The sequence below is a fragment of the Neopsephotus bourkii genome, unplaced genomic scaffold (genome assembly GCF_033783945.1).
Source record: "Neopsephotus bourkii isolate Nb327-2 ecotype Australia unplaced genomic scaffold, CSIRO-AGI_Nbou_v1 NB_1234, whole genome shotgun sequence".
NCBI lineage: Eukaryota > Metazoa > Chordata > Aves > Psittaciformes > Psittacidae > Neopsephotus > Neopsephotus bourkii.
The window spans coordinates 2994886-3020883 of NW_026901719.1; the positions used below are offsets into that span (position 1 = coordinate 2994886).

The following is a 25998-nucleotide window of genomic DNA, read 5'->3' on the forward strand; positions in this document are numbered from 1 at the left end:
CAGATCAGTTGAAGGAAAGGCAGTCTGTGAAGAATCTCTACCAAAATTAAAAGCAGGAGCTATTTTTCCTTTAAAAATCTGTGTGTGGCCAATGTGGGGATACATCAACTTGCAAATGTAAAGCTTCTAAGGCCTTGGCTGGAGAACTTGTTGGGTTAGCTGGATGAGCAAACCTTTTTTGCATTGATGTATGTTGCAGTCAAAAGATTTTTGCCTGGTTTAATGCCTGTCCATCTTCAGGCATGTCGCACTGAAGAATGGAGATTTTTTCATAGAGGAGAACTTGTAGCTGATGGCAGATCATTAATGTATAGACCTGGCCTCTGCATGACAGGGAAAGGAGACTCCAAAGAGCAGAGGCTTGTGTCCACCCAGCTCTCTGCCCACCTTGCCGACCAGGTTCAATCTGCAGACTCTGAATAATGCAGACAGCGGGCTTTTTGTATTCTGCCCTAAGCAGAGATCTCAGAAATGGCCTGTCGCACATGCCACTAGGTGGCACTTTAGGGACACGGCAGTCACTTGGTTTTATTCATTATGCATGAGCTGCATCACCAGAACTAGTTGGGTTTTGGGTTTATTTTCCTTTTTTTTTTTTTTTTTTTTTAACTGTAACCACTTATTTATTTTTGCCACCTGCCTGGTCCAGCCATCCCCTGCCTGGCTGGCTGCTGAGATTTGCTGTCCTCATGTCCTGGCAGCGCATACTGCAGCCCTGCAGCACAGCGGTTGCCACAGCTGTTAGGCTGACAGCCACATCACAGCACTTAGCTAGTGAAAAGACATGCCTTGCATCAGTAGGAACAGTGATGTCAAGCTGTTGGAAATTTTGAAATCTTGCACTTTTTGGCATCAGCACTCTGATTTGTATTTGCTTCCACATAAAAGTTTGTGTCCCTCCCCCCTCCGCCTTTTCAGTTCCCTTCAGTTTAAAACAGTATCCTCCTCAATGAGACCATTAAAAAAAAAAAAAAAGGGAGGTGAGGGAATAATGTGGGTGTTCCTGCAAAAGTTTGGGAGTTGTTTTTGTTTTTCTTTTCTAGGTCCTTTACCTTACGGTCATTTCAATTTTCCTGCTTGTTTGCAATTGTCACTGTAGAGTGCCATGATACTTAGTTACATCTACACTGTTCGAACACATTGGTTCTTGAAAAACTGTATTTTGTCTATATGCAAGTAACATGGGGTTGGTCTCCATTCTTTTTAATTCTGTGGAGTAAGTTGATACATTCTTGCTTTCCATGCAAGGTGTAGTGTAGATTCCGACAAGAGCGTGAGCACCAGAAACTGCCCACCTGCCTGGGTTAGGGGGGTATCTAGTGCTCCCTGTCCAAGAAAGGTCATCAAGAGCTGGTTCTCGTATTCCTCTGTTACTGCTCTGTGTTGTGCAGCAAAGCTGTGCCATGAGAAGTTTATAATATGTATATTATGTGGCTCTTTGAAAGACTATGTTTACTCTTTCTGTCCCTAAATGAATGATTTGTCAAAGTGATGTTGTTTGGGCCTAAATGTATTGTGTGGCTCTGTTGGGTATTTGAGCTTTCCTATCCCCAAATCATTCACGAAAGCCCTGTGGACTTTGTCAGGTCACTGTTACAGTGCTTAGAGTCTTCATTTCTTTCAAATACATAAAAAGTGGATGTAGAAATTGCAGAGATTGTAGGCTATTCAGGTTGCTGATAAAGAAATGCTCTGTTGCATTAAATGGACTTTTAAAGGTTTTTGATTTTTGTAGACAGAAAAAAAAGATGGCTTTTTCCATTTCACTCTCCTGTTCGTACCACAAATGTAGTTACAGAAGCATTACATCAACCCATGAAAAGCTTTCCAGAATTCAAATCTTAGTATCCAATAGTTATTAAAGCCCCAATATTTAGGATATTGATACTAAAATATTGGAAAATTACAGGGTAAGGTTTTATTTTTCTAACCATCACATAACACTACAGATACAGCATACTCAAAAAAGGGGGGAGAGAAATCTTGTCAGCCAAAACCTTTTCCTCCTCTCCCAAGGAATTACATATGTGTCTTTAAAAAAGATCTCAAATCTCCCTCCTCTGTGCACATGTGCAATGCCATATGGGTGGAGAGCAGCAGTAACCTGACAGAGAACCACGTTTCCCCTGCATCTTACTGTACAGTTCTTACTCCTGTTTAAGTACGCCAAATTCTGTGTTGTCATTTTTGTTTGCCTTATGGTTAAACCCTGGATAATCCTGGCCCCTTAAAAGTTTGTGCTTTACCCTGAACTTGATTTTAAAAGCAGGCTTTCACCTCTGAGAAATGTGCCTTTTTGAGGAAGGAGCTGTACATTGGGTTGCCTGGAGGCTGCTGCCAGTGTGGCTCCAACTTGGTAGAGTTGGGAAAGAGGAGAAGTCTGCCAGTGCCAGCTGCCCTCAGCCTCCTGCTCTTGCCTGCCTTTCCCCTCTGGGAGAGCCAGCGCATATCTTCTGGACAGAAAACAGCCACAGTGTTTATACTGCGTTTGCTGCTGCACACCCAGGGGCAGGCAGGTCTAAATCTTGCTGCCCTCCCTTTGCTGGTGTGCTGTGCCCTGCCCTGGTGAAGGACATGGAAAGATGTGGAAAGATTTCAGAAGAGGCAAAGCAAGGGATTAACCCTGTGTTTTAATTTGCTGCTCGGTCAGATATGCTAGTGGGAGAGTATTCTTTTTTGCAGAAGCGCAGACCTGTGTGGTGAGCATTGAGCTCAGTTTCTGTTTGAAAGGTGAGAAGGAAGGAGGGAAAACTTATTTGGCTTCTTTTATGACTTGTGTTTTCAGAAGCTTTCCTGGGATTTTTGGTATAATTCCAGCTTTCTCATTCTAGACTTGCAAACTTTAAAGGCAAAGGCTTACTGCAATGAATTTTCATCAGTCAGGAGATAATAAGGTGAAAGGGCACATCCAAAGTCTTTCTAGCTTTTATCTACCTCTTCTTCTCTGATTATTTAGACCATAAGAGTAATTCTAGAAGAAATTCTGGGTATTAGATCATTTACAGAGACATGTTTTTTCACAGAAAAACTTTTCTCTTGTTTTCCTAGCACTATAAAATACAAGAAAACCATTTCATTAAAAATCTGCAAAATACATATGTCATCCATTCAGCTGTCACCCTAAATCCATTTCCCCTGCTGCTGAATTGTTAAAATACCTTTTCTTTTGTGTGTAACGTTTCCTTTCATTGACTTTATTGTATATGACTGCTACTCATTTTCTGGGTGTAGCAATGACTGACTTGTTGTTGCAGACAGAGCAACCATCTGAGGTTGAATTACATCCTCAGATGAATAGACCTCCGGTGCAGGCAGAAGAAAACAGTTCAGCAAAAAAGGTGAGACCTGCACACATTGTACCATTGTGGAGTGGTTTGTCTTCATCAACAAATGTGGTTGTTTTAAGTTTTAAAGCAATTAAACAGAGGGTTGGGGTCACAAATTTTACATGTTTACCTTATCTGGAGGTCAAGGTGCTAGAGGGAGCTGGGTTCGCGTGTGACATCAGCTCAGATAAATCATTAAGAAAGCTCTCGTTACACACACACTGATGCATGTGCTTTAAGAGAGGCAGCTCGCCATTTGTTTCAAATCAATAGGGACTTGTGGAGCCTTAGGGAAGAAAATAAAGAGTTTGTGCTCGACCCCCATCTCGTTTGTGATGCACTTCTTGCTTCCAGTTACTGAGGATTTGGGTTTGATGTAAACACACCCGTTTGCTAGAGGTCAGGATCTGCCACTAAATGTACATAGACTGGGAGAGTTTTGCTCAAGATGTGCGGTTTCTAGTATGTTTTTGTATGAACATTTGTGTAAATTGCAGTGATGCTCTTCAGAGGGCCTTGCTTAGGGATAAAGTGGTCTGTGAGCATTTTCCCGTTCTTGGCACGATCCTGCTGCCTCCTTCCACCCAGAAGGAATATTCCAGTCCCAGGCAGAACAGGTTTACACAGATCTGCCCTCAGATCCTCTCCTCTCTGGCAGCCAGGAAGCACCTGTAAGACCTTTGCTCAGCCCAATCGAGAACTGTTGGCAGGTGCTGTATGTAGTATGTACTTTGACAGGGAGAGTTATCGCACTTCTTACCTTAATGGGGGGCACAGACAAATGTCCAGCGTAATTTCCTATATATGATAGGGCTTTCCGAGCAGCATCCTTGATCTGTTTGTGCTAACTGCATGCTACTTTTAGCCTGGCCCTGCTTCTTCCTTGCCTTGCTTTGCAGCCCTGCTGGGGAAATGAAATATTTGTGGTCCACCTACTTGCTGGTTGCCCTCACCCCATCTGGATCCATAAATACAGAGAAGCTCCAGCCTGTGAGGCTCAGGAGGCACGTTGTTGGCTTAGTGCTGACCCACCTTCCACAGGCTGGTGCAACAGCAGCCAGCCAAAGAGTCCTTGTGGAGGATTCTGCTTTTAGGTATTGGATTTTTTAGGTATTTCTTCCAATATTGCATTTGAAATGGAAGAGGGACTTATCCTATGGGTTTTATTAGGTTTTTGGCAGTTTATGATAGACTGGGGTAATGTATTTGGCACCTAGCCAGTGTATAGTTGTTGAAGGCTTATGCAAGTTCCTCACTTGCCATACGTGGTACGTTTGCAGGAGCTGCACATATGCTTAGGATTTCAGAGTATTATATTCCCTGAGATCTGTGCAGTGCTGGTATGCTGACATCCTGACCAAAAATCTAATAGTGTTTTTAGATTTTTCCAATAAAGGCAGAACTGGTTTTTAATGTTGAAATCCCTTGTTTCCTTATAATTCTACTTCCTCTAATAATTGTAATCCCTCTAATACTCATTATTGATGGTCTTATGTTGGTTTCATCCTGTATCACTCATACTAGTCTCTTCTGCTGAGTGAGGCTGCTTACTACAGTGTTGGGGTTTTGTTGGTTTTTTTTCTCCTTATGATTGCTAAGTCATTAAATGCTTCCTTTTTCTTTATTTTTTTTTTTTTCTGAAATTAACATATGTAAGGAAGAAAGTCTGGCCCAGTAAAACGTACACTCTTGAAGTGATAATAAAATTTGGTCTCCGGTCTGTGACTGACACCTTTGTCAAGTCACTTCATCCTTTTAAGTCTTAGCTTTCTCATTCATGAAATGGGGCAGTAATAGTTATATTCCTTGTAAAAGAGTGCTAATAATAGAATGCACTGGAAAGAATATATTTATATTTCAGATTTAAAACAGATATAAGGCATTAAAACGGCTTCTTATTGCAAAAGAAAGGATGTCTTAATTTAAAATAATGAAAACACTTCTTACTACTGGATTGTTAAAAATCCAAGACACTTTCTTTTACCTAAAAACCAGATTATTTCTTTGATGTAGCTTATCAAGAGAAATAGCTGGCTTTCTATACTTCCAGCATGTTAATTTTGCATGGATAATTTTATACATTTGTCTTCCTAAGCTGTTTTCAGTGTTGCTTCATGTAAGAGAGGAGGGAAGCAGGCAGAGTCTCCATGCTGTATGGGTGAGGTAATAAGCTGCACACAGAGCTATACAATCCAGTTCTGAAAAGCCTGTCATCTAGATGAAGACAAAACACCAGTATAATCATTTCATTCATTAAGGGGTTGCAGGAGTTATTGTTCCTTTTTCAAAGTCAGAAACCTGAGAGGCTATTACTAAATCTGAATTAAGCTCTGTACCTCTTTAAATTATGAAATCGTAGGCCAGCTGTCAACAATTTCTGTGTCACAAGTATTCCCCAGCCTAATGATGGGACACATATGGCCTGACTAAATGTTGATGTGTTTCTTCCTTGCAGGAGGTTGTTCTTGCTCAGCCGCCTTCCAAACCCACCCGCAGGAAGCTCCGGGCAGAGGCACAGGGGCTGGAGACCCCTGAGCTTTCTCCCACTATAAATGTGACTTCTTCTGCACCAGCAGTCAAGCCTCACCTCCCAGTCCAAAAGTAAAAACCTGTACCAAGCACGTCGAACTGCGCCATGAGATCTGATATGGCTGGTTTGCTCTTCACATGATTTTGTGCTTAATAGTTCTGCTTTTGAGAGTGCTTCACAAGATGCAGACCTCTGACATCTACATGTGTCTTCTCAAACGCAAACTAAGTCTATGGTGACTGTTTAAGTTGGAAATATTTGATTGATAGCCTCTTCAAAGGTGTTTTACCTCTGTATGTTGTAGACATGTCTGCAGAGCAAACCTAGCTATTCAACCAGCATCTCTCACACAACCTCTTTTAGATCTGTGGATGTGCTTTTTTTCCTTGCGTATATCTTCTAAAGTTTTCCTCATTCATATAGACAGAAAGAACCAGAGAAATGTCCAGGAAACTGAGTCACGAAGTGCTTGATGTTGGTCATATCTTTGTGATGTTTCTTCATCGCAAGGCAGATTGGAAATGAGCTTGCCGGTGGTATGAGCTGAGCCATAGACTACTTGTGATAAACAATGATTGCCAAATTGTTGCTCTCATAAATATAGCTGTTGAAGATGTCCGCAGCAAAGTCTTGTAGGTATTTCACTATATATTTATTTAATGGTAGTGGAGAAGGGGCTGTACAAACGGTAAATGAAGGCACTTGATGCCCTATTGGATCTATACATCTCCCTCAGCTGAAAGTGTGCAAACATTATAGCCCATCTTCACCAAAAGCTTGTAAAGACATCTGCTTCAGTCTGAAACAAAACCAACCTGCCCAAATCAATTGAGCAGCCCTTAGCAAACTGTTTATCAGTAGTCTGAATCTGTGCTGCATAATTGGAGATTGGAATAAGTAGTAAGACTCCTAGAATGCTCTTAAAGTGCTATTTTGTGCTTAGGGAGTGCATATTCTAAATTAGTGCTAGTGGTTCAAAGAAAGATAATAGCATTGTTCACGCTTCAGCTTAATCCTGCTTTCGCTATATCTTTCCTAAAATGTTTAAATGACCACAGACATATATTGCCCTGTTTTTAATTGTTTTTCCTATAATTTATTACCTTATAGCCTATATTTTATTTTCAAATAGTCTACCTGATTCATTTCAGTCTTACATTTTTCTTCTCTTCAATCTGTAGTTTGTACCTTGTCTTTGAAGTGTAGTCCAGTGTGTCTAGAGCTGTAGCCCAGTGTATATAGAGTACAGGCATGCAAAATGGATGGCTGATCTTCTGGCATCAGCCACTACTGAGGCTCTTAATTGAAACATTTTGTATTTATCTGTCTTGCAGACAGTCTTCCAAGCAGAAAAGGGCTATTCAGACTGCTATACGAAAAAACAAAGAAGCCAATGCTGTGCTCGCCAGGTTGAACAGTGAGCTCCAGCAGCAGCTGAAGGTAAGGAATGCATTGAAAACTGGTGACAAAGCTCTCTAAAATCAGTTATGTGTCAACCCTAGCAGAGAATCTTGTTCATCCTTTCAGATGAGACCTGCTGCGTTACTTTCCTGCTTTCTGGAAGGCAATAAGTATGCTGTATGAGTGGGTCGGATGAGGCTTTCTGGGAAAAGTTATAGCCTATGGGCCTGCAGCTCCACTGGCAGTTAGAGCCCTCTGGTCATCTTTGTGGCCTTGCTCTGGCCTCACTCCAACAGGTCCACATCCTTCGTATGTTGCGGGCCCTAGAGCTGAACACAGTTCTTAAAAATCTAAATATCAGTTCTTATTTTTCTGTTGTCTCAGTTGAAGGCTAATACAGGCTTTAGTTTTTGATCAGCTACAGCTTTTTCTTCTTTGTATATTGTGAATGGGCACTTGATTGGAAAGAGAGGTGAACCCCCAGTTCAGTCAGTGTGAAAATTTGATTGCATATTAAACTTTATTTAACATAATTTTTAACTGCTTTTTAGGGATCTCCTGAGAGAGAAGCAGGGTGGATGCTTTGTACTGAACCCATCGCAAAATATAGGAGAGCAATTGAAATAAGCATGGAGATTAAAACTTTTAATGACAGCACACTGCTGTTATTCCTTGGCTCAGATCTTATTTGCTTCCATGCACTATCTTCAGTATTCTCTGACCTTCACAAAGCAGGCCAGTGCTGTTACCTGTATTTTACAGCAGGGTAGAAGAGGCACAGAAAGACAGAGATTTGCCTAAATTCACTCGAGAGCAGAAAACTGAATTTGTCCTTTAAGTCATATTGCTGCCTGAAAGCTTTCTGATGGAGCAGGGCTTTGCTGTTTTTATGAATGTCCCTCAGTGTAGGGCCAGCCTTGAGACCAGGAAAGGCTTTCCCAAAAATCACTGATTCCCAAAGCCTTCACAGTTAGTTTCTGACTGAGGCAGATAATCTTCCTCCATAACTTGTCAAAGAGGTAGATTGCAAAACCTGTCTTGTCTTAGAAAGGCTGTCATTTCCAAAAGGAAAGAGATTAGTTGTGTCAACCAGAAATTCTCAGAAAGCAGTTTTGAGGGAAATGTGATTTCAAGATAACCTGATTTTCTTTGGTAAAAATAGCCATTTGTGGCCAGCTTCCTTTCATCCCAAGGTATTGGATGACTGCTTCTCTCCATGATTGTCCAAACAAGTATTGCTCCACTGTAAGGAGGAGACACTAGATGGCTGTGCAGGGTGATTGTGTGGCAATAGTACAGTGTTTTGAGACCACAAGGAGAATTACTTCACAGCAGAGCCTGAAGCCTCCAGTCAGTGCCATTGGTTTGCCTGGATGCTTTTCACTGGAGTGCAGTGGGGCATGTGAGCATCCCAGAAGTTATAGCACATCTCTCTGTCCTGCAGGAGGTTCACAAGGAACGAATTGCCTTGGAAACGCAGCTGGAGCAGCTACGTCCTGTCACAGTCTTGTGACTTCCCTCACTGCCATGCAGCAGCAAAAGCAGAGCATGTGTCCCAGCAGCCTTGCAAGAAGAGGAGCCTGGTGGGGCCAAGCAAGGTTTCTGCCAAGCTGGTGATGGTGGGGGAGGACCGGCTTGTTGGGTCTCCCTTCACCCCACGTCACGCAATTGCCTTTGCAGATGAAGAAGGTACAGAAAATAAATATCTGACTGCTGGATGTTTCTGAGCTGAGGGATGCTTTGCCTGTTTTCCTCCCTCTTCCCAGTCTAACGTGTAAATGCAGTTTATCACTGAAATGAATAACCTGAGAGTATTTTATTTATGTAAAGAATTACTGATTTATACATGTTCTGTGAGCACCTCCTGCCCCAGTTCATTGAGAGGTACAGTGTTCCTGGATTCTTGCTTACATTTAAAACTTATTTCTCTGAGGCGGGCTATTGGATGCTACTGATTCATGTAGGATTGTATCATGGTAGAGTTCCTGTGAGTTTAATATGCTACAGGATTAAAACTCACTAGATATAGAGTCTTTATCTGCAATCACATGTCAGATAATTATTTTCTTAGTACTGTTTATTATGCAATCATGGATGTATTTTAATGTTAGAGAACTTGTATTTTATAAGTTCAAATCATATCAGAGAACAGTGAAAAATACAAAAATATAATTATTTTGGTAATTACCAAAAAAGAGTGGGTTTTGAGCTGTAACTGTTTCCTCTCGACTAGTGTTTGATCACTTGCTTGCAACTACCAGTGTCTCTGCATACTTTCAGCATGTCGGAGATCACTGATTTATAGCTTTTTTTTTCTTTACTTTTTTTTTTTTTAACCAACTGTATTTCTAACAAGAGGTTCAAAATGCATTCGGGACATTTTATAAAAGCTATTGTATGTACCTTTGTATTAGTCTGCTTTGTCTTAATAGCTGCTCATCTGTTCTAAGGATGTGTACAAGAACTGTATTTCCAAAAGAAGAAAGATAGCAAAAGTGCTATACATGAGGTTACAAAAAGTGTGATGGAAATAATTGCCTTCTACAACAGGATTTCATTAAGGTTCCTTTGTACCTCGCTGGAGATGCTGCTGATAGGGTGAAGTTGCTAATGCCCATCTATTTTCTAAATGAAGAAGCAGTGATTATTTTTTAAGCTGATCCAGAGCAAACTGAATCCCATGAGGATTTTTCCATGGATGCAGTGGTCCTTGGCTTCGGTCTCAGTTCTGGCAATGGAAGCTGGCTCAGCGCTCTTAGATGGGGTGACTTCAGACATAACGATGTTAGCCGTGCTCCCACCATGGATATGATGTGTACTTCAATGCAAAAGAGTGTCACTTACTTGTTATCCATCTTAAATGTGATGCTGCAGGTGTTCATGTCCTGTTGTTCACTGACCTGATTTAAGTGTACAAGTTTGCCTTGCAGAAATGATGGCAAAGGTTTTTACTGTTGCTGGTGTGAAGCTGTAGGGAGAAAGCAACAGGATGGCTCTGGGGCTGAGAGGAAGAAGTGTGTTTGAAGTAACTGGGTATCCTTCCTTCAGGGTGTATCACAGAAAGACTGCAGAGGGGTATCGGAGGACTACAGAGCAGCTAAACATTTTGTTGAAAGATAAGGCAGACATCAATGGGAATGCTTAAAGTGATGAGGAAACAGCTTACTCTTGCTGAAAGCGGTATGGATGTGGGACATGGATCCAGAATTCTGAAGGTGAAAATAAGCATTTGCAGAATTGTTACTAAAAATCTGTTTTTGTAACATGTTGGTTTTGATTCAACTAAACATCACTCTGTCGACAAGCAACAACCGTTTCTCTGGATTTGGGACTTATGTGCAGCTGTTACCTGGGTTCAGGCAGTCATTCCTGGTCTATGATAGAATGTGAGAACTGCAGACTATTCTGGGAAGCTGCAAAGGACCTGCTGTCTTCTTATCAATAGTGGTACTGTTCAGAAGTTACCATTTATTTTCTATCTTCATAACAGTTATAGAATCATAGAATAGTTAGGGTTGGAAAGGACCTTAAGATCATCTTGTTCCAACCCCCCTGCCATGGGTAGGGACACGTCACACCAAACCATGTCACCCAAGGCTTCATCCAGCCTCATCTTGAACACTGCCAGGGATGGAGCATTCACAACTCCCTTGGGCCCATTACCACTTGTCCTGTCACTACAGTCCCTAATGAAGAGTCCCTCCCCAGCATCCCTCCCTATATGCCCCCTTCAGATACTGGAAGGCTGCTATGAGGTCTCCATGCAGCCTTCTCTTCTCCAGGCTGAACAGCCCAAATTTTCTCAGCCGATCTTCATATGGGAGGTGCTCCAGTCCCCTGATCATCCTCGTGGCCCTCCTCTGGACTTGTTTCAACAGTTCTATGTCCTTTTTATGTTGAGGACACCAGAACTGCACACAAAACTCCAGGTGAGGTCTCACGAGAGGAGAGTAGAGGGGCAGGATCACCTCCTTCGACCTGCTGGTCACGCTTCATTCCTGAATCTTTAATGAAGTTAAGCATTTGCTCTGTTTGCTTTCTAGGTCTTACATTGTCATTTGGTTAATAAACCCCTACTATTCAATAGGAAAAAAACCATATGGCATGTTTTTCTTTTAAGAGTGATTTTTAAAGGAAAGCTTTTCCATTATTACAAAGAACTGTGCACCTTGCATTTTTAAGGCAGTGGAGACTTTCTCATGTTTCATAGGGACATCTTTTAGAATCCCCCATGTATTTCACTTGTGTTATTCATGGAATAGACGCTTTTCAAAGGAAGAGTGGAAAAGTCTGCTTTATATGTCTTTTTTCAAATGTTTCCCTTCAAATAATACAGTTTTTTTGTTCACTGGAAATTAGGATACCTGGTTAGACAACAGTGAAATATTTGCTCAGTTGTTATTCTACCACAGGACTTAATACATTAAAAATTTTAAATATTCCTCCATTTTTGCATTCAAATGTCCCACTCAGCTTCAAGGCCTAGAGTGAGCTAATTTGTATTCTCTTTGATGGAATTTTGTCTGTGATGATCATATACTACTTCGCAGAGAGAGTAAAGCACAATATTCAAGGAGAAATGTTGGTGGGTTATACATATGATGCAGGAAGTTAACTCTTCTGTATGTCTGGGTACTTAAGCATTCATGATAACCCATGCACAATGAGAAAGTGTGACTGGTTTTGGGAGGCTGTTAGCATTTTGAGAGGGAGAAGAATGCACTATGAACCTATAGGCAGTGCTTCTGGCAGTTGCTCCATGCAGCCACACTCATGGCTACTATGAACAAATCCTGGCTGTTCAAAATTCACATATGAATCCAGTTTCACAGATTCTCTCAAAAAATAGTTTTCCTTTGGAAAAATGTGGGTACAACAAAATGATCATTTCTTGCAGAAACCTTTACTTTCTGAAATGCTGGATAGGAGATCCTCCTAGACGCAAACAGACCATCTGGTCAGAAAGGGAGAACTTCACAAGCAGTTTGCCAGTGTTCAGAGGACTTTCTTGAGCTACAGGAGAGCAATTAACTTGAAGCCCCTGGCAGGCCTAACCCAGGACAGCATCTAGGATCTGCCTGACCAAGGAATGAGAGCAGCTTCCCACAAGTGAGGACTCAACTCTTCTCACTTCCTGGTTTCTGTAGGTACTTCGGCAGGACAAAACATGCCCAGCAAGAGAGGATAAGTGGGGGCATGAGCTGGCACAGCTTCCCTGCATCTAAGAGGATGCGCTGACCGTCAACCTGGGGCCCCTTCTAAATCTTCAATTTACTGCAGCTATTCTGGTTTGGATAATATTTTTGTCTGCAGGACAAGACTAGGCAGAACAGATAAGGGTCTTCCTCAGTGTGTGTGTAAATGTGCATTCACATGTCTTCCTTTTGATGAGGCATTTCTTCATGGATCTGTTAATGTTCATATCACCTGGTATCTTTCCGTGAAATATTTGTTTCACTACATGGTAATTCCATGATGAAAAAAGAAAAATGCCCTGCTAAGTGTAGTGACTGGTTGCCTTTGTAGATCAAGCCATTTTTATTTGAGCCTTTACATATAAATAATGACCTGGTAATTAAGCAAGGCAAGCAGCTTCCATTCATTTCATAGGCATTCCTTTAAACAAATTGCCTGTGAGCAAACATTAATCCTCAATGATCAATGTCCTTCTAGTTATTAATTTTATAGTAGGATGCAGTGGAAACATTACCACCTCTTTCCAGACAGCTCTCCGTTCTGTCTTCCAGAGAGTTTTGGTGACATAGCAAAATGTCAGTGATTAGTGGATTCATCCCTCTTACTGGTAAATTGGTGAATATTCTTTTTAACTCAAAAGATTATCAGACTGTTTTCACATGTGTGGCAATAGTTTTGCTGCTGGGAATTCTGTATCTGCGTTGGAGAGAGGAACTTGGTTTGGCTATCATCCGTACAGTCCCACCTTGATACTGCCTGGGCTAACCAGTATGGGGTGGTGACAACTTGCACAGTAAAATGACCCAAGTGGGATGGCCAGGTCTTGGAATCCCTCCCATGATGCATTCAGGATGGACATGATAGGAAAATTGCCTTTTGATGGTATATAAGCTGCTTTCCTCTCAGTTGAACTTCCAGATCAGGACTAAAGAGAGCCTGTAGAAGTTGCGAGTCAGGGAATGATGGGTGTCCATTTTCCAGGACCATCAGCCCTTTGGCCTTCAGCACACACAGTTCTTAACAAGAAAATACACAGGCTCATGAAGCTATGTATTTTATTGACTAAAGAGTGGAAGTATTTTTTTCAGGAAAAAAAATGAAGTGATATAGTACCTTCAAGAAGAGATGATGTATTTTCAAGCTTTTTTCAGTTATCTTCATGATAATGTGCTATGAACATATGCATTATGTTTTACTCTGTTACTGATTTTTTTATATATAAAAAATTGTATTGCAAGCATTATCACTGTTAATCTAAAAAGAAAAAAATACCCGGAGGCTAGTATATATTTGAATTTTAACTTATAAAGTAGATAACCAGATTTAAGCAATTTGTTTTCACAGCTGCAGACTGTCCACATGGTAAGCTGCAAAATGCATAGTGTTCTCTACTATGCCTATCTAATTTTGGAAAATGTGTGTGATACGGAGCTGGGTGCTACGTTAAAATAAAAGCGTCCAATAACTTCAAATTCCCTTGCTTTTGTGGCTTATTTAGTATGTTGATTGTGCAGATCTGCCAGGAGAGCAGAAACTGTGACTTGCTGTGGAAAAAATACACCATTGAAATGGCTGACCTTCAACTTTGAAAGATGAAATCACTTACATTGGGAGTGTGTGCAAGTGAGAGAGACAGAGACTCATTTAAAGTGAAATAGTATTTCCTTAGGCTTCAGTTAAGTCAAGACTTCACCTTTACTTTCTCAGGCCTTTCTTTGTCTTCATTCAGACTTAGCTTTGTGATGAAGCCCAAAGAGGTGCACCCTTTTCTAACCTGGATGGTACAGCCATGCAGGGAAAGCCTTTCCCAGCCTCCAGCAGACCCTTGGTCTGAGGATACACAGGCAGGAGCAGAAGAGGACTAAAGCCATTCTCCCCAGCACTGCCCGTGATCAGTGTTTCTGGCCCCTTGTCAACTGTAAGAGCTGAAAGTAAACTGGGAAAAGAGAAACATTTGAATAGCTGGCCTTCATGGGCAGGGAGCTGGAGGGGACAGTTTACTTCTGCTCTTCAGCTAGTGTGATTTTTAAGAATTATGTCACAGCTATCCAAAGAGCAGAGCTTCAGAAGAGGAAATAATTAGTGATAAATTAATTCTTACAGCATTAAGCCATGACAATAGATGTTTTATTTGCCTAAAAGTATGTCTCTGGTGCATGTGAGGCACAAGGCCAAGGCATTAAAAACTCGTAAATATCCTGTAGGGACCTATTCTGTGTCTGTAATGGGATGGATTTAGATGGCTCCTCCATTCTTAGTTTTTACAATGAGATGGTACTCTGGGGTGTCTTCATGCAAATCTAGATTGGGTCTCCATATTTAAATTTATGCTCCAAATACTCTTCTTAAAAGATCCAGCTTCCTGCCCTAGGAAAAAAAGTTCTTAGTGTGTAAGTGGGGAAGAAACAGAAGCTTCAGAAGTCCTTTTTTTACCCTTCCGCTGTTTTTAAGCTTACAGTGCTTCATTCCTGCTTAGCTGGGATGCTTACATTGCTTCTGTGGCAAAGCAGAATAAAGGAAAATTACTGAGTGAACAAACCCCCTAGGTATCCATAGTCTGTAGCTGAGTGAGAGCTCTTTCACCTGATGGTGTCATCGCTACCTCCTCCACCAGCCCCTTGTGCACTGCGTGCCTCCAAGCAAATGCTCTTTGAAGCAGGAGGCCTTGGGTATGTAAGGTCAGCTTGCAGCAGTCTCTCATGTATTCCCTCAGTGCCCAGTGTTTTGGGCACATGTTAGCTGTGTCTCAGAGGTTCCCATGCTAAATGCCTAATCAGTATTCCCTATTAAATCCTGAATTAAGTTTATTGATTGTTAAATAGCATGGGGTAGCAAGAATGTCTTACCTGCAAATATTTTGAGGATGCTTTACATGTCAGAAATATGATGGGCTAGACAAGGCCAAGGCTATATATTACATCTACTCTTCTTTTATTGGAGGGAGGGAAGGAGGAAGGGATGAAGAGGGGATTTTTCCCTTAGCTAGGCTGCTTGCACAACATCATTTTATTTACTTCCCTTGTAGTTCATGTAGGCAAATTATTCACCACTGTGTGTTCTCTTCAATGAAATTTGGATGGAACAGTTGGCAAACACATGGATAAGGTCTTTGCCACAGGCCCTTCTTGCCCATGGAGAAGAGCAGTAAAGGAGCAGTGACAGCGTGTGCAGCCCCGTGACATGACAACAAATGGCACACAGAGCTCAGCAAGGAGGAAAGCAGAGGAGGAGGCAGTCTGTCAGCTCTGGTGGGACCACAAGGGAGGCAAAACGTAACTCAAAGAAAGTAATTGTGCTTTTGAGGTAGCAGGGTGGCAGTATACCTCTATCACCTTGCTTCACCCCACACAAAAGAATACTGTGCTTAAAAAAGCTTTGCTCACTACCAGGAGGCTTGGATGTAGGGTTGCCACTTGATACGTGAGCTATTCTCTTCCAAGGTCACTTAAGGAATTCAGTAGTTCATGCTGTCTGTCACAGGTTTAGGGTGTGTTAAACCAGTGATACTGGTGTTCAGCAGCCAGATACAGAGCGTGCATTGTTTACTATAGTTTTCACCCTCTTATCTGAGAGGAAAAAGCCAGCACATGATCTCACCTGGGTCTTGTTTCATAGCTCCGTGCTGTTCCTGAAGGACACTGTATACTCGATGAGAAATAATGGCTTCCTGTTTCATTAATGACTCCTTACAGCAATTTCCCGTCAGAGTAATCACCTTAGGTGATGAAGGTGTGCACTTCCAATACAATTAGCTCTCCTGGGGGGGCATGTTGGGAGGCACCATTCTCCACCATCAGAAAAGCAACTCCCATTTGCGTGTCTCAGCTTCGATGCCAAAGCAATCAGTACTGCTAGAAGCATCACTCACTTGAAGCTGTTAGCCAACATGTCTCCTGGGATTTAAAGAACCCTCTTTGGGAAGAAGTTTTTTTCCAGTGCTTAGTACCACACTGCATGGCAAAGAAATAAGAAGTTGCTTTGATTGCTCTCCAAATATCTGGGTGTTACTCAGAAGGTGCTTCTTCAGGGCTGTGCTTTCTTTATTACTGCAAAAAAACCTCAATTGGGAACTTTGATCCAGGCACTCCAGGTCTTTTAGGGTGCTCCGATGTGGATCTGGCCTTCATGTTTCACCCCAACCCATTTACTCTAATCACGCACATTAGTGCAAACGATAACCAGTATTTTTAAGCCCATATGTTTATCCTTATGTATATCATGCTCCAGTTAGTTCTGTCCATTAAGTGCCCATGGAGCTATGTCAAGGCAAGAGTAAGCACATAACAGTGTTTCTGTCAAGTGTGGCAGGCAATAGGGCTAGCACCTTACTCGTGCTCTGAATTTTACCACCCTGGGTAAGCTCTAATTTAAGGAAGAAAAATGCAGTTTGATTTCCACCACCTTAGTTATGAAGCTAACTTAGCTTAATGCATATTTTTAATGGATTGGAACCTCAGCCATACTTTCTTAATCTTCCCTGTAGTTTGATTCTTTGCCTTGTTTTGAATTTGCCTGGCACCCTGCAATTGCTTGGTTTTGCACAAACTGGAAAGACTGAGCAGAGTGCAGGTGCTTACTAGCTGGTCTTTGTTCCAGCCCATAACCTGGGGACTCAGCGTGATTTTGCTCTCATGTACAAATATGTGGTTGGGTTTACCCTGGGTTTACTTTGTTCTGGTTTTGTTGATTCTGGAAGTGGCTTTAGCTGCAGGTGATGAAACTCAGGGGCCTTTTCATGACGTAACATCTGGGCCCAGAAAAGCTGTGGCTGCCCCCATCCCTGACAGTGTTCAAGGCTAGGCTGGATTGGGCTTGGAGCAACCTGCTCTAGTGGAAGGTGTCCCTGCCCATGGCAGCGGGGTTGGAATGAGATGATCTCTGAAAGTCCCTTCCAACCCAAACCATTCTGTGATCCTATTACTTGCAGCTTTGCAAGCTGGATATCAAAGCAGTCCATGGAAACCTGCACTCAGTTCAAACTCTGAGCACAGAAACCTGAGGGTGTTTGGCAGAGTTTGGGAAAGGTTTCATAAATAATATCTGAGGCCAATAGCAACACTAATGCAGAACACGTGGAGCTGTTGTTCCATGTTGGCTCATCTCATCCAGGATGTCACTCTGACATTGGGCCATGCCAGAAAGTGTTAAGAAGAAAAGGAAGAACCCCAAAGTTGTCAAAAAAAAATCAGCAAATAGACTTTGGATGACCACTGCCTTGGCTAACATGCTGGCTTTTCTCCTGCCATCTCTGGAAGCTGAAGCATGGATTGCTGTGGTCTGCTCAAAGCCAGCATCTGCTTCACTTTTGACCACAGCGATTTCTCTCCTATAAATCGAGACAGGAATACCTGTAATACACACTCAGCAGTATAATCTGTATACAAATGTATTTACAGAAGTTTCTGCTTTACTTTTCCATTTCCCATTCATTCTTTTCTATGTGGCGTTCTTTTATCACTTCCTGTGCAATTTTTCTCCAGTATAGACAGAGGAATTCACATCTGTTCTGATATCCTTTTCTAGACATTTCTTTGCCTCTAGCTGGTTTTGCTGCTTCTCTCTGGGATTTCTCTCCTTCATTTTGCTGCTTTTTTGTTGTTTGTTTGTTTTTTTTTTGGGGGGGGTAGGGTTGGGTTTTTTTGGGTTTGGTTTGTTGTTTGTTTTTTTTTAACAGGGTAGCCAAAACTAAAGCCCATCTGTTGTCACCTCATATCTAAAGCAATGACTCAGGACTTTATACTTCCCGCCTCTCCCCTCTATCTGGCAGCCCTGCAAACATGAGCTGGCACCCTGGAAGGGTAGGATCACGCTGGTGGACTGAGAATTTGTAAATAACTGTACAAGTCAGTAAAAGAAGGTGTGAATCTCTGTCTCTCTTTTTTCTCGATGCTTGCATCAAACCTGAGACATCATTTTAAAGTAATAATTTATTTTGCTAAGCCATCAGAAACAGGTGTGAGCCACCCTGCCCCATAGCAGGTAATCTGTAACCATGCATTTCTCAGAGAAATGCATGGAAACATCTCTGCATGAGCTGGAGAGGAAGCCTCAGGCTTTATCTGATGGAGAGCCTGCATCTCCCTGAAAAACAGTCCTAAAAAAGCTGTCTCTTCAGACAGATAAAAACTGTCCCCTGACCTCGTGCACTTTGATTTCCACTCCCTCAGCATTGGTTTGTGCATCTCCTGAGAATGCAGATCCCAAGCTCAGGAGCTGCTTTGTAGCTTATGGTAATGGTGACTGTGAGCCTGGGCTTGGGGAGCTCCCAGGGAGAAGGACAACTTTGCAGGTAATTTTACATCCTGAGGTGTCTCATTAGCAGTCTAATCTATTTAGTCTCAAGAAGAAGTGGGATCAAAGGCAGGAGAGGAGTGAGATATCAAAATTAGTTCTAATAAAATTAGAAGTAACTCAATTTTTATTTCCCTCAAATAGGAGTGTTTATTGATCCTCTTTGAATTTTCCAAAGCCTTTTGAGAGTTGCTCTCATTTTTGTGCTCAGACATCACTGCATTTTACTGTATGCAACTGTCTTATCATTAGGGAAGAAATAATAATTGAGGCCTCAAATTAACTTTTGTCTAAAAGAAATCAGGTTGATTATTTACTGCCTAGACAATAGGATACCATATAATCCTCTCATCTGTTAGAAGGGCACAAGTTATTTATGTTAATCCTCAACCTAGATGTATGTTTTAGTAGCTGTTACTTTGCAACAATAGTTTCATTAAGCATCTTTTAATACAATGGGAAGTGTGTGACTTACAGGGGAATGTGAATTTGCTCAATGCATGTGTAAGTTTACTGTAGGCAGGTATGGAAGGTTTAAAGCAGTAATTTAAAGAAGCCACAGTACTCAGAAAAGCTGATTTCTTTTCATTGTCCAAGTTGAGTGACATGCAAAAGTCAATACACATCACAAGTGGTAAAAATAAATTAAATTTTAGAAGTTCTTTAGGGACTTAAGAAATTAGTAGGAAAAACAACTTAATCTAAAAGGGTTTGATTTTTGCTTTCCCTGTGTTGTGTTGGCCAATGTGTTACAAGCTCTAGTGACTGAAATTTATGGATCCAGCTTTCAAAATCACAGGTAGGCTTACAACCAGCAAGAACTAAAAACAAAATGTGAAGTTTGTTTAACGTGACTTCTGGCTCCTGACTCTATCCAGGGCACCTTTTCAGTGCTTGGGCACAGATTTTTCAGAATTTAAGCAGCTAAGCTTACTTTTTTTTTTTTTTTTTTTTTAATCCCTTGCTTCCAGCAGCTGGAGCTTTAAGAAACACTATCAATACTCAGAGCAAATAGGCAGCACTGCTGTTCAGCTGTTGATACATACATAGCAGCATTGCTGCTATCCTAAAGCATTGTATCTAATGTGTAAGTAATAGCCATATTAAAAAAAGCCTCGAACAAACAGCTTCGGTATTATTCTTTTCATTCTCCAAAATAAATAAGAGAATTTCAGTGAGTGCATCATTATTTTGCCCAGTTTCTATTTATTCTAAATCAAAAGTGTCAAAATGGCTGGTATTTTACTCAAACCTGTCCTGTCTCTGGTACCAACTGCAGAGCATGAAAGCTGGTGGACTGACTTGCCTAGATGTGGAGATCCTGCTGCTGTAAATCGAAGTGTTTCCAGCTTCTCTTCTAAAGCTCTTTCTGATGGTGGAGTGTTCAGTGATTGTTACTTCCAAGGGCCCGCCATAAAGGACTAAATGCGCACGAGCTGTATTTTCCTCTAGCATCACGGCTTCATTCTCAGAGACAATTTCCAGTGTTTGGGATATGAGGTGCCCAGTGGCAGAGCTAGAGGCAAAGGGCACAACCTGAAAGAGGAGGCTCCCCCTGAACATCAGGAAACACATTTTACTGCGAGGGTGACCAAGTGCTGACACAGGTTGCCCAGGAAGGTTATAAGGTCTTCATCCTTGGAGATATTAAAAAGCCATCTGACCATCGTCCAGGGCAACCAGCTGTAGGTAGCCCTGTTTGAGTATGGGGGTTGGACCAGGTGATCTCCAGAGGTCTCTTCCAAGCTCAACCAGTCTGTGATTCTGTGATTAATACAAGGTCAGTATTGTCCTGTTAGAAAGGGGAACATCACATCTGTATTAACCACTACATCCAGCTTTAAAAAAGAAATTAGAAGACATCCCTTGCTGTATTTTGCTTATGTATTGTACCCTGCATATATTTCATGTTCAGGCATCAGCCTATATAATTATTTAGCTGAGTTTCCACAGGGAAAATTTATGAAGGAGAATTCTTGTTTCTGTGCCCTGGAGAGGCAAGGGAGCAGTCATCTTTGTTCTGAAAACACTCTGGGGCACAGAAATCACAGCCTGTGTTTCTGACAAAGACAGCTTGTTACTGCAACACTTTTTCCATCAAAAATCTCACTCAACCCAACAGCGCTGGCCAGTACCACCAGCATTCCTTGAGGCAAGTAGGATTGCTCTCAGCACATAACCTACTTTTCTGAGGACTGTCCTTTCAGAGAGATTGAATTATTTAATCAGCAGCAACCTAATAACATGTGTGTGGCAGGTGCAACAAGGCTCAGTGAACTACTGAAGTATGGATGGCCCTGGCTCAAGAGTCTGGGGGATGAATAGGGAAGCTAATATGGGATGAGCCAGCCAAAGAGATTATTTTCTTGCACAGGCAACATGGAGAGCTCCACAAAGCTGTCTGAAATCCTGCCTTCACAGAAATACACTCCTTTAAGCTTATGGACTGGATTCTTTGGCCCCACAGAGGGAGCCAGGACATCCTTCCACTTCTCTGCAGCCACCTGACCAGGAAACAAGAGAAAGCTGGACTTTATTCAGCATTAGTGTCAAGACAACTGTAAAACCTCTACTGGTGCTGCTGATGGAGGAAGATGCTAAACCTCTCAGCAAGCATCCTGTCCAGCAGTACACTGACAGGCAGCCCTTGACAGGCAGCCGCTCATGAATAAAGGTATTAATAGAATGGGTTACAGTTACATTAATAAAATATTATGCTGAGGAAATAATTTGATAATTCTAAGAGGAAAAAGTGCTTGAGTCTGTTTCTACTCTTGTGGTGTTTGATTATTTGCCACTGACACTGCAGATGACAGTCTAGGTCTCAGATGCTTGTCCCCAGAGAATAAAGATCATCGGAGGGCTGGTGAGCACCGGAGGGCTTCCAGCACCTCACACTTGGACCTTAAACTGCCTTGTGGCAGTGCTACCCTCCTGCCTTCCCGTGCCCACAGCTCCTCCTTCCAGGCAATGTCCTGTGACTCCTGTGCTACAAATCAAGGGAGAGAAATGAATAAATTCAAACCTGGCAAAAAAAAAGTCTTTTTAACACAAACAGATTTCTTTCTTTGGCTTGCTGTGAGGCCATTTGTGCTGGCAAAAGGCAGAAGCGTTGAGAAACAAGGTGTTGGTGGTGGACATGTGGGGAGCAGGGCTTCCACAAATGGAGACTTTATTTATAGACACCTGGTTTTAACTGGTTGGCATGAGGGGAGGTGAGCCCCATCACCAGCCTCCCTGCGTTGGCCCAGGGCACTTCCCTCTGCCAAAGGAAGAATGTGTGTGCTGCCGGAGGGATGGGTCCTGCCCCATCATGGGGCAGGCAGGCACCAGCTGGGCAGGAGTCTGAAGAAAGGGGTAGGAAAGGGATGCCCCTCCAGCTCCTGAAATACTAACACAAACTGGGAATGCCTGAGACAAGCTCACTGCAGGTAGAGGATGGCACCAAACCTATCAGCACAACCTTCACTGCTGGCTTTCAAATCCAGACCTAGCAGCCAACAGCTGGCTGGGGCAGCGATCCAGAGGCTGGGGCTAATGAAAAGACCAGCATGAAAGATAAATACCCTGGCTGTGAGCTTTGCATGTGAAACAAAAGCTGTTGCCCTGGGCTGTGAATGGAGGCACATCTCTGCCATACAGGCGGCCTCTGCCATGCTAAGTGCACAGGACAACCCAGCCACATGGAGGAACCCAAACTGCACCCTCATGCTCCTCCCATTTTTGAAAGGTGATGTCAAGGGTAAGCAAATGAGGAGGTCTTTGAGGCACGTGTCCATCCTACTTTGGCCACATGGCCACATGGAGGAACCCAAACTGCACCCTCATGCTCCTCCCATTTTTGAAAGGTGATGTCAAGGGTAAGCAAATGAGGAGGTCTTTGAGGCACGTGTCCATCCTACTTTGGCTCTCTTCCCCCAGACAAGTTTTTAAACTTTTGAAGGTCATGAAACTGTGTTCAGCAGCAAGCAAAAGGAGAAGTTGCATCTAAGCACATGCTTGTAATTTGCAGTCACCTTGTTAGAGTGGGTCCAAGCTTTGGGGCACTGTGGGGATCACAGGCAGACACAGGTATACACGTATGCGTATACCTGCCTGCAGTGACAGCCATAGCACTGCTTCAGCAACCAAGCCAAGGAGCCTGTACCGTCCCCTAAGTTTACACTCAATAGCCAAATACCTTCTTCTGCAAATAGCGTCATTATCTGTGATGGGCTCCATCCATGAAAAGAATTAAGGCTATTTGGCCAAATAAGGGCAGAGCCAAATCCTCACTCAGCCCTGCAGGGAGATTTTTGGCAGGCCAGGGCTCCAAGCCACCCATTGTGGAAGAGCCCTTTCCCTTGGCACTGCTGCAGGATAACCACGGCATGGTGTCACATCAGTGTAGCACCATGACTCATCACCACAGCGGCTCTGTGTCTGCTTAATCCATCCCAGCCTGTTTCTCACATCAAATTGTTTTGAAAGTTTGAGAAAGTTTGCTTTACTCTTGATTTCTCATTTCTGCACAGTTCATTCCATCTGGGGCTGAAAGTCAAAGCACTGAAATGTTGCAATAACAGCTGTGCTTGCAAGCCTTCCATCGCAGCTGATAATTAAATGCAGAATACCTCAAGAAAAACTCGTATCTAGAGAAGACAAGCCCAGATGTTAAAAAGAAATAAATACTGAAATAAGCATCTGAATCTGTAGGTGCTTGTGCAAACCAAAGCTGCTCTCCTCAGGTTAAAGATTTAGCTGAGGTCACAAAGGACATTGCCTATTGTTTAAACCTGCTGGTGCCTAACTCTTGAAACAACCTGTGGTTGGCAGGGGCACAAAGTGTCCGCAACCATGGCCGTCCCTCTCACCATCTATCATCTGAAAAGACTGATTCTCTCCAGGCATGGACAGAGCTTGTAAGCTTGCCCTGCTTCTATTGTTTCCCAGCCTGTGAGCTGGTGCAGCGGCATGGATCAGTGTTTGTGGCCCTAGAGCTAGAGGGGAAAATAATTTACTCAAGGCTGGCTGAGGGTAGGGCTCTAGCCTGAACCAGCTGGCCTTGGCCAAGGTAGGATTGACTGTGCCTGCATGTTATTGATAGGAAAAGACCCACTTGATTATGGATCATGTCTATCATGGATTGATTGCCGTCTTGCAGTGTACAGGTTGCTGAGCAAAATATGAGCTGAGGAGCTGACCTGAACAAATATCTGTTTTTCCTCTCTTCAGCTAGGACTTCTGTTGAGTATAATTTGCTTATGTTCTGCAGCCCAGTAAGCAATACCTGTGGACCCCAAGTTTGGGTTAGTATAGTGCAGTCCTCCCAGCAGCTCCAGTGGGGGACAGTAGGTAGGGGCAGTAGTCACTTTGTGTGGGTATGTCTTGCCTGAAAAGTGCCTGTGTCTCATCCCTGATTTCCATGATCCAGCTAAGGACAACTTCAGAGGATCTCTGAAAGCTGGAAATTGTGTGGAACCTCCTCTTGTGAAAGACCACGTAGTTTTCTCATTGGGTGACACTTCAGTATTTCAGGTGAAGAGCAGTGGCTTGGGGTTTGGCAAAGGCAGTCCTGGGGTCCAGGCAAGAGACAGGATGCTGGGAGCACCCAGGCCCCCAGGGCAGCTCTCCAGGCAGTACCCACCAGGCTTGAAGGCAGCCATCCCTGCCCAGGGTGGGTCCAGGCAACTCTGCCAAGCAGATGTGCTCCAGCTTCTCTCTCACATGTAGATGAAATGAAGACACTGAAGTATTTTCAAGAAGAAGTCTTTCTCTTCCTTCAGTCTATAAAATCTTGATCTATTTGGACAAAATTTCTTCCTCCAGGTTTAGAGGTAAGGGGTGGGAAGAGGACACTTTAATGGAAGGAATGTCAAGTGCTTGTTCACAGCGGTGGAGAAAGCATTTTGAAAGCGGTGCTGTACATCAGCACTTTGGTGAAAGGTGCTGTGTTGTACACACACTTGAACTTCCAGAGAAGCACACTTCATAAATCAAGGAAAAGCTTCCCTGGAAACAGAAAGTTGTAGCAAACAAGGGAGGTGATGGGTAAAGACTCAGGTAGTTGATGGCTACCTTGTTCTTCACAGAATTAGCCATTTACAGCAACACTGAAATGCTCAGCAGGAATTATAAGGAGACACATCTAGTCTTTGTGTTTGGGAAATGAATTTTGAAAAATGTGGACTAAGTACAAACTGCCACTGGGTCTTCTTCACAGGTCTACAGAAGTCTAGAAACCACAGTTTTGAGAGAGGCAATTAACTCCTTAACCTAAAGATGTGCATTGACACGCAGCGTTGTTAACGGTTCCCTTGCTAATCACTTCTGTGGTCTTAATCAGCTGACACACACATTCCTCTGCTCCAGACAGCTTCTCAGACAGCCAGAAAAAAATGATCTTCCTCTAACTCAACCTCTACAACACTTCCTTAATACTTTCCATGTTGCACGTTTTCTTAATATAAAAAGCTGTGGTATATTGAACTCGTGGGGCAGCATAAGATTAATATGAAAACAAATAACACTGAATCTACCATGCTTATTTTATTACTCTGGTTTGTATTTTATTTATTAAAATGCTCTTCTTTTTTTTTTCACTTCAGTGGGCTATCTGACAAGTTCCCCAGCTCTTACACTGGAGCTCTGCTGAACTTAGGGGACTTGCTGGAAAATATAGTTTGATCTTACAACCGTCTTGAGACAGAGGGCCAAATTCCCACTTCAATTCTAAACTCTAGATGACAGGAGACTTCAGCAAGAACTTCAGTCAAGCTGTTACCATCTCCACTAACTTCACCTTCTCAGGGGGGCTCCAGGACTTCAGGTGCTTCCAGACCTAAAGTAGTTCCTCCCACCCAATTCTTAGCTTCTGGGTGTGGCTCCCATAAGGAAAAGAGGTGCACTGGTTGCCACCACTGTCCAAGTTACCTCTCCTGGAAGAATGTTGCTCAATGATGCTTTTGCTGAAGCTGGTAAATATTGTCATTGACCAATGCTGCAAGATCTGGGTATTATGACTGGAGGATGATTGGCATTTTTCCAGGTAAACATGGGGATTTAGTTGAGAAGTAGCTGCTGCCACAAATGCTAGCCTAGCTTTCAGCGCCACTTGGTGTGTAATGTCAGCTCAAGATGAGAGGCCGTAACCTTCTAGGGGAAAAAAGAAAAAGGCCAAATGGGCACAGCTGAGAAATGAACTGCACCCTGCTTAATCCTCCTTGATTTAGTTCTGACTGAAGGACTATGAAAGCTCAATTTTGTTTTCAAATT

At 42.6% G+C, this 25998-nt stretch overlaps 1 protein-coding gene and 1 long non-coding RNA gene across 5 annotated transcripts in view; both read left to right on the plus strand.

Annotated features, from left to right (window-relative positions):
* REPS2 (RALBP1 associated Eps domain containing 2) overlaps nucleotides 1–10206 on the plus strand; it is a 100243-nt gene extending 90037 nt beyond the window's left edge. For 2 of the 4 annotated variants that reach the window (XM_061364517.1, XM_061364518.1), the window contains exons 15-18: nucleotides 3255–3338; nucleotides 5782–5927; nucleotides 7191–7296; nucleotides 8702–10206. In XM_061364517.1, the coding sequence (XP_061220501.1) occupies nucleotides 3255–3338; nucleotides 5782–5927; nucleotides 7191–7296; nucleotides 8702–8770 (405 nt within the window). In that variant the 3' untranslated portion in view covers nucleotides 8771–10206. The remainder of the gene's footprint in view (nucleotides 1–3254; nucleotides 3339–5781; nucleotides 5928–7190; nucleotides 7297–8701) is intronic. The other 2 variants (XM_061364519.1, XM_061364520.1) reach the window with 2 other exon arrangements.
* Nucleotides 10207–24091: 13885 nt separating this feature from the next.
* On the plus strand, nucleotides 24092–25320 carry LOC133218293 (uncharacterized). Its single transcript, XR_009727094.1, has 2 exons — nucleotides 24092–24261; nucleotides 24947–25320. It is a non-coding gene; the product is annotated as an uncharacterized LOC133218293 (long non-coding RNA).
* Nucleotides 25321–25998: the final 678 nt, after the last annotated feature.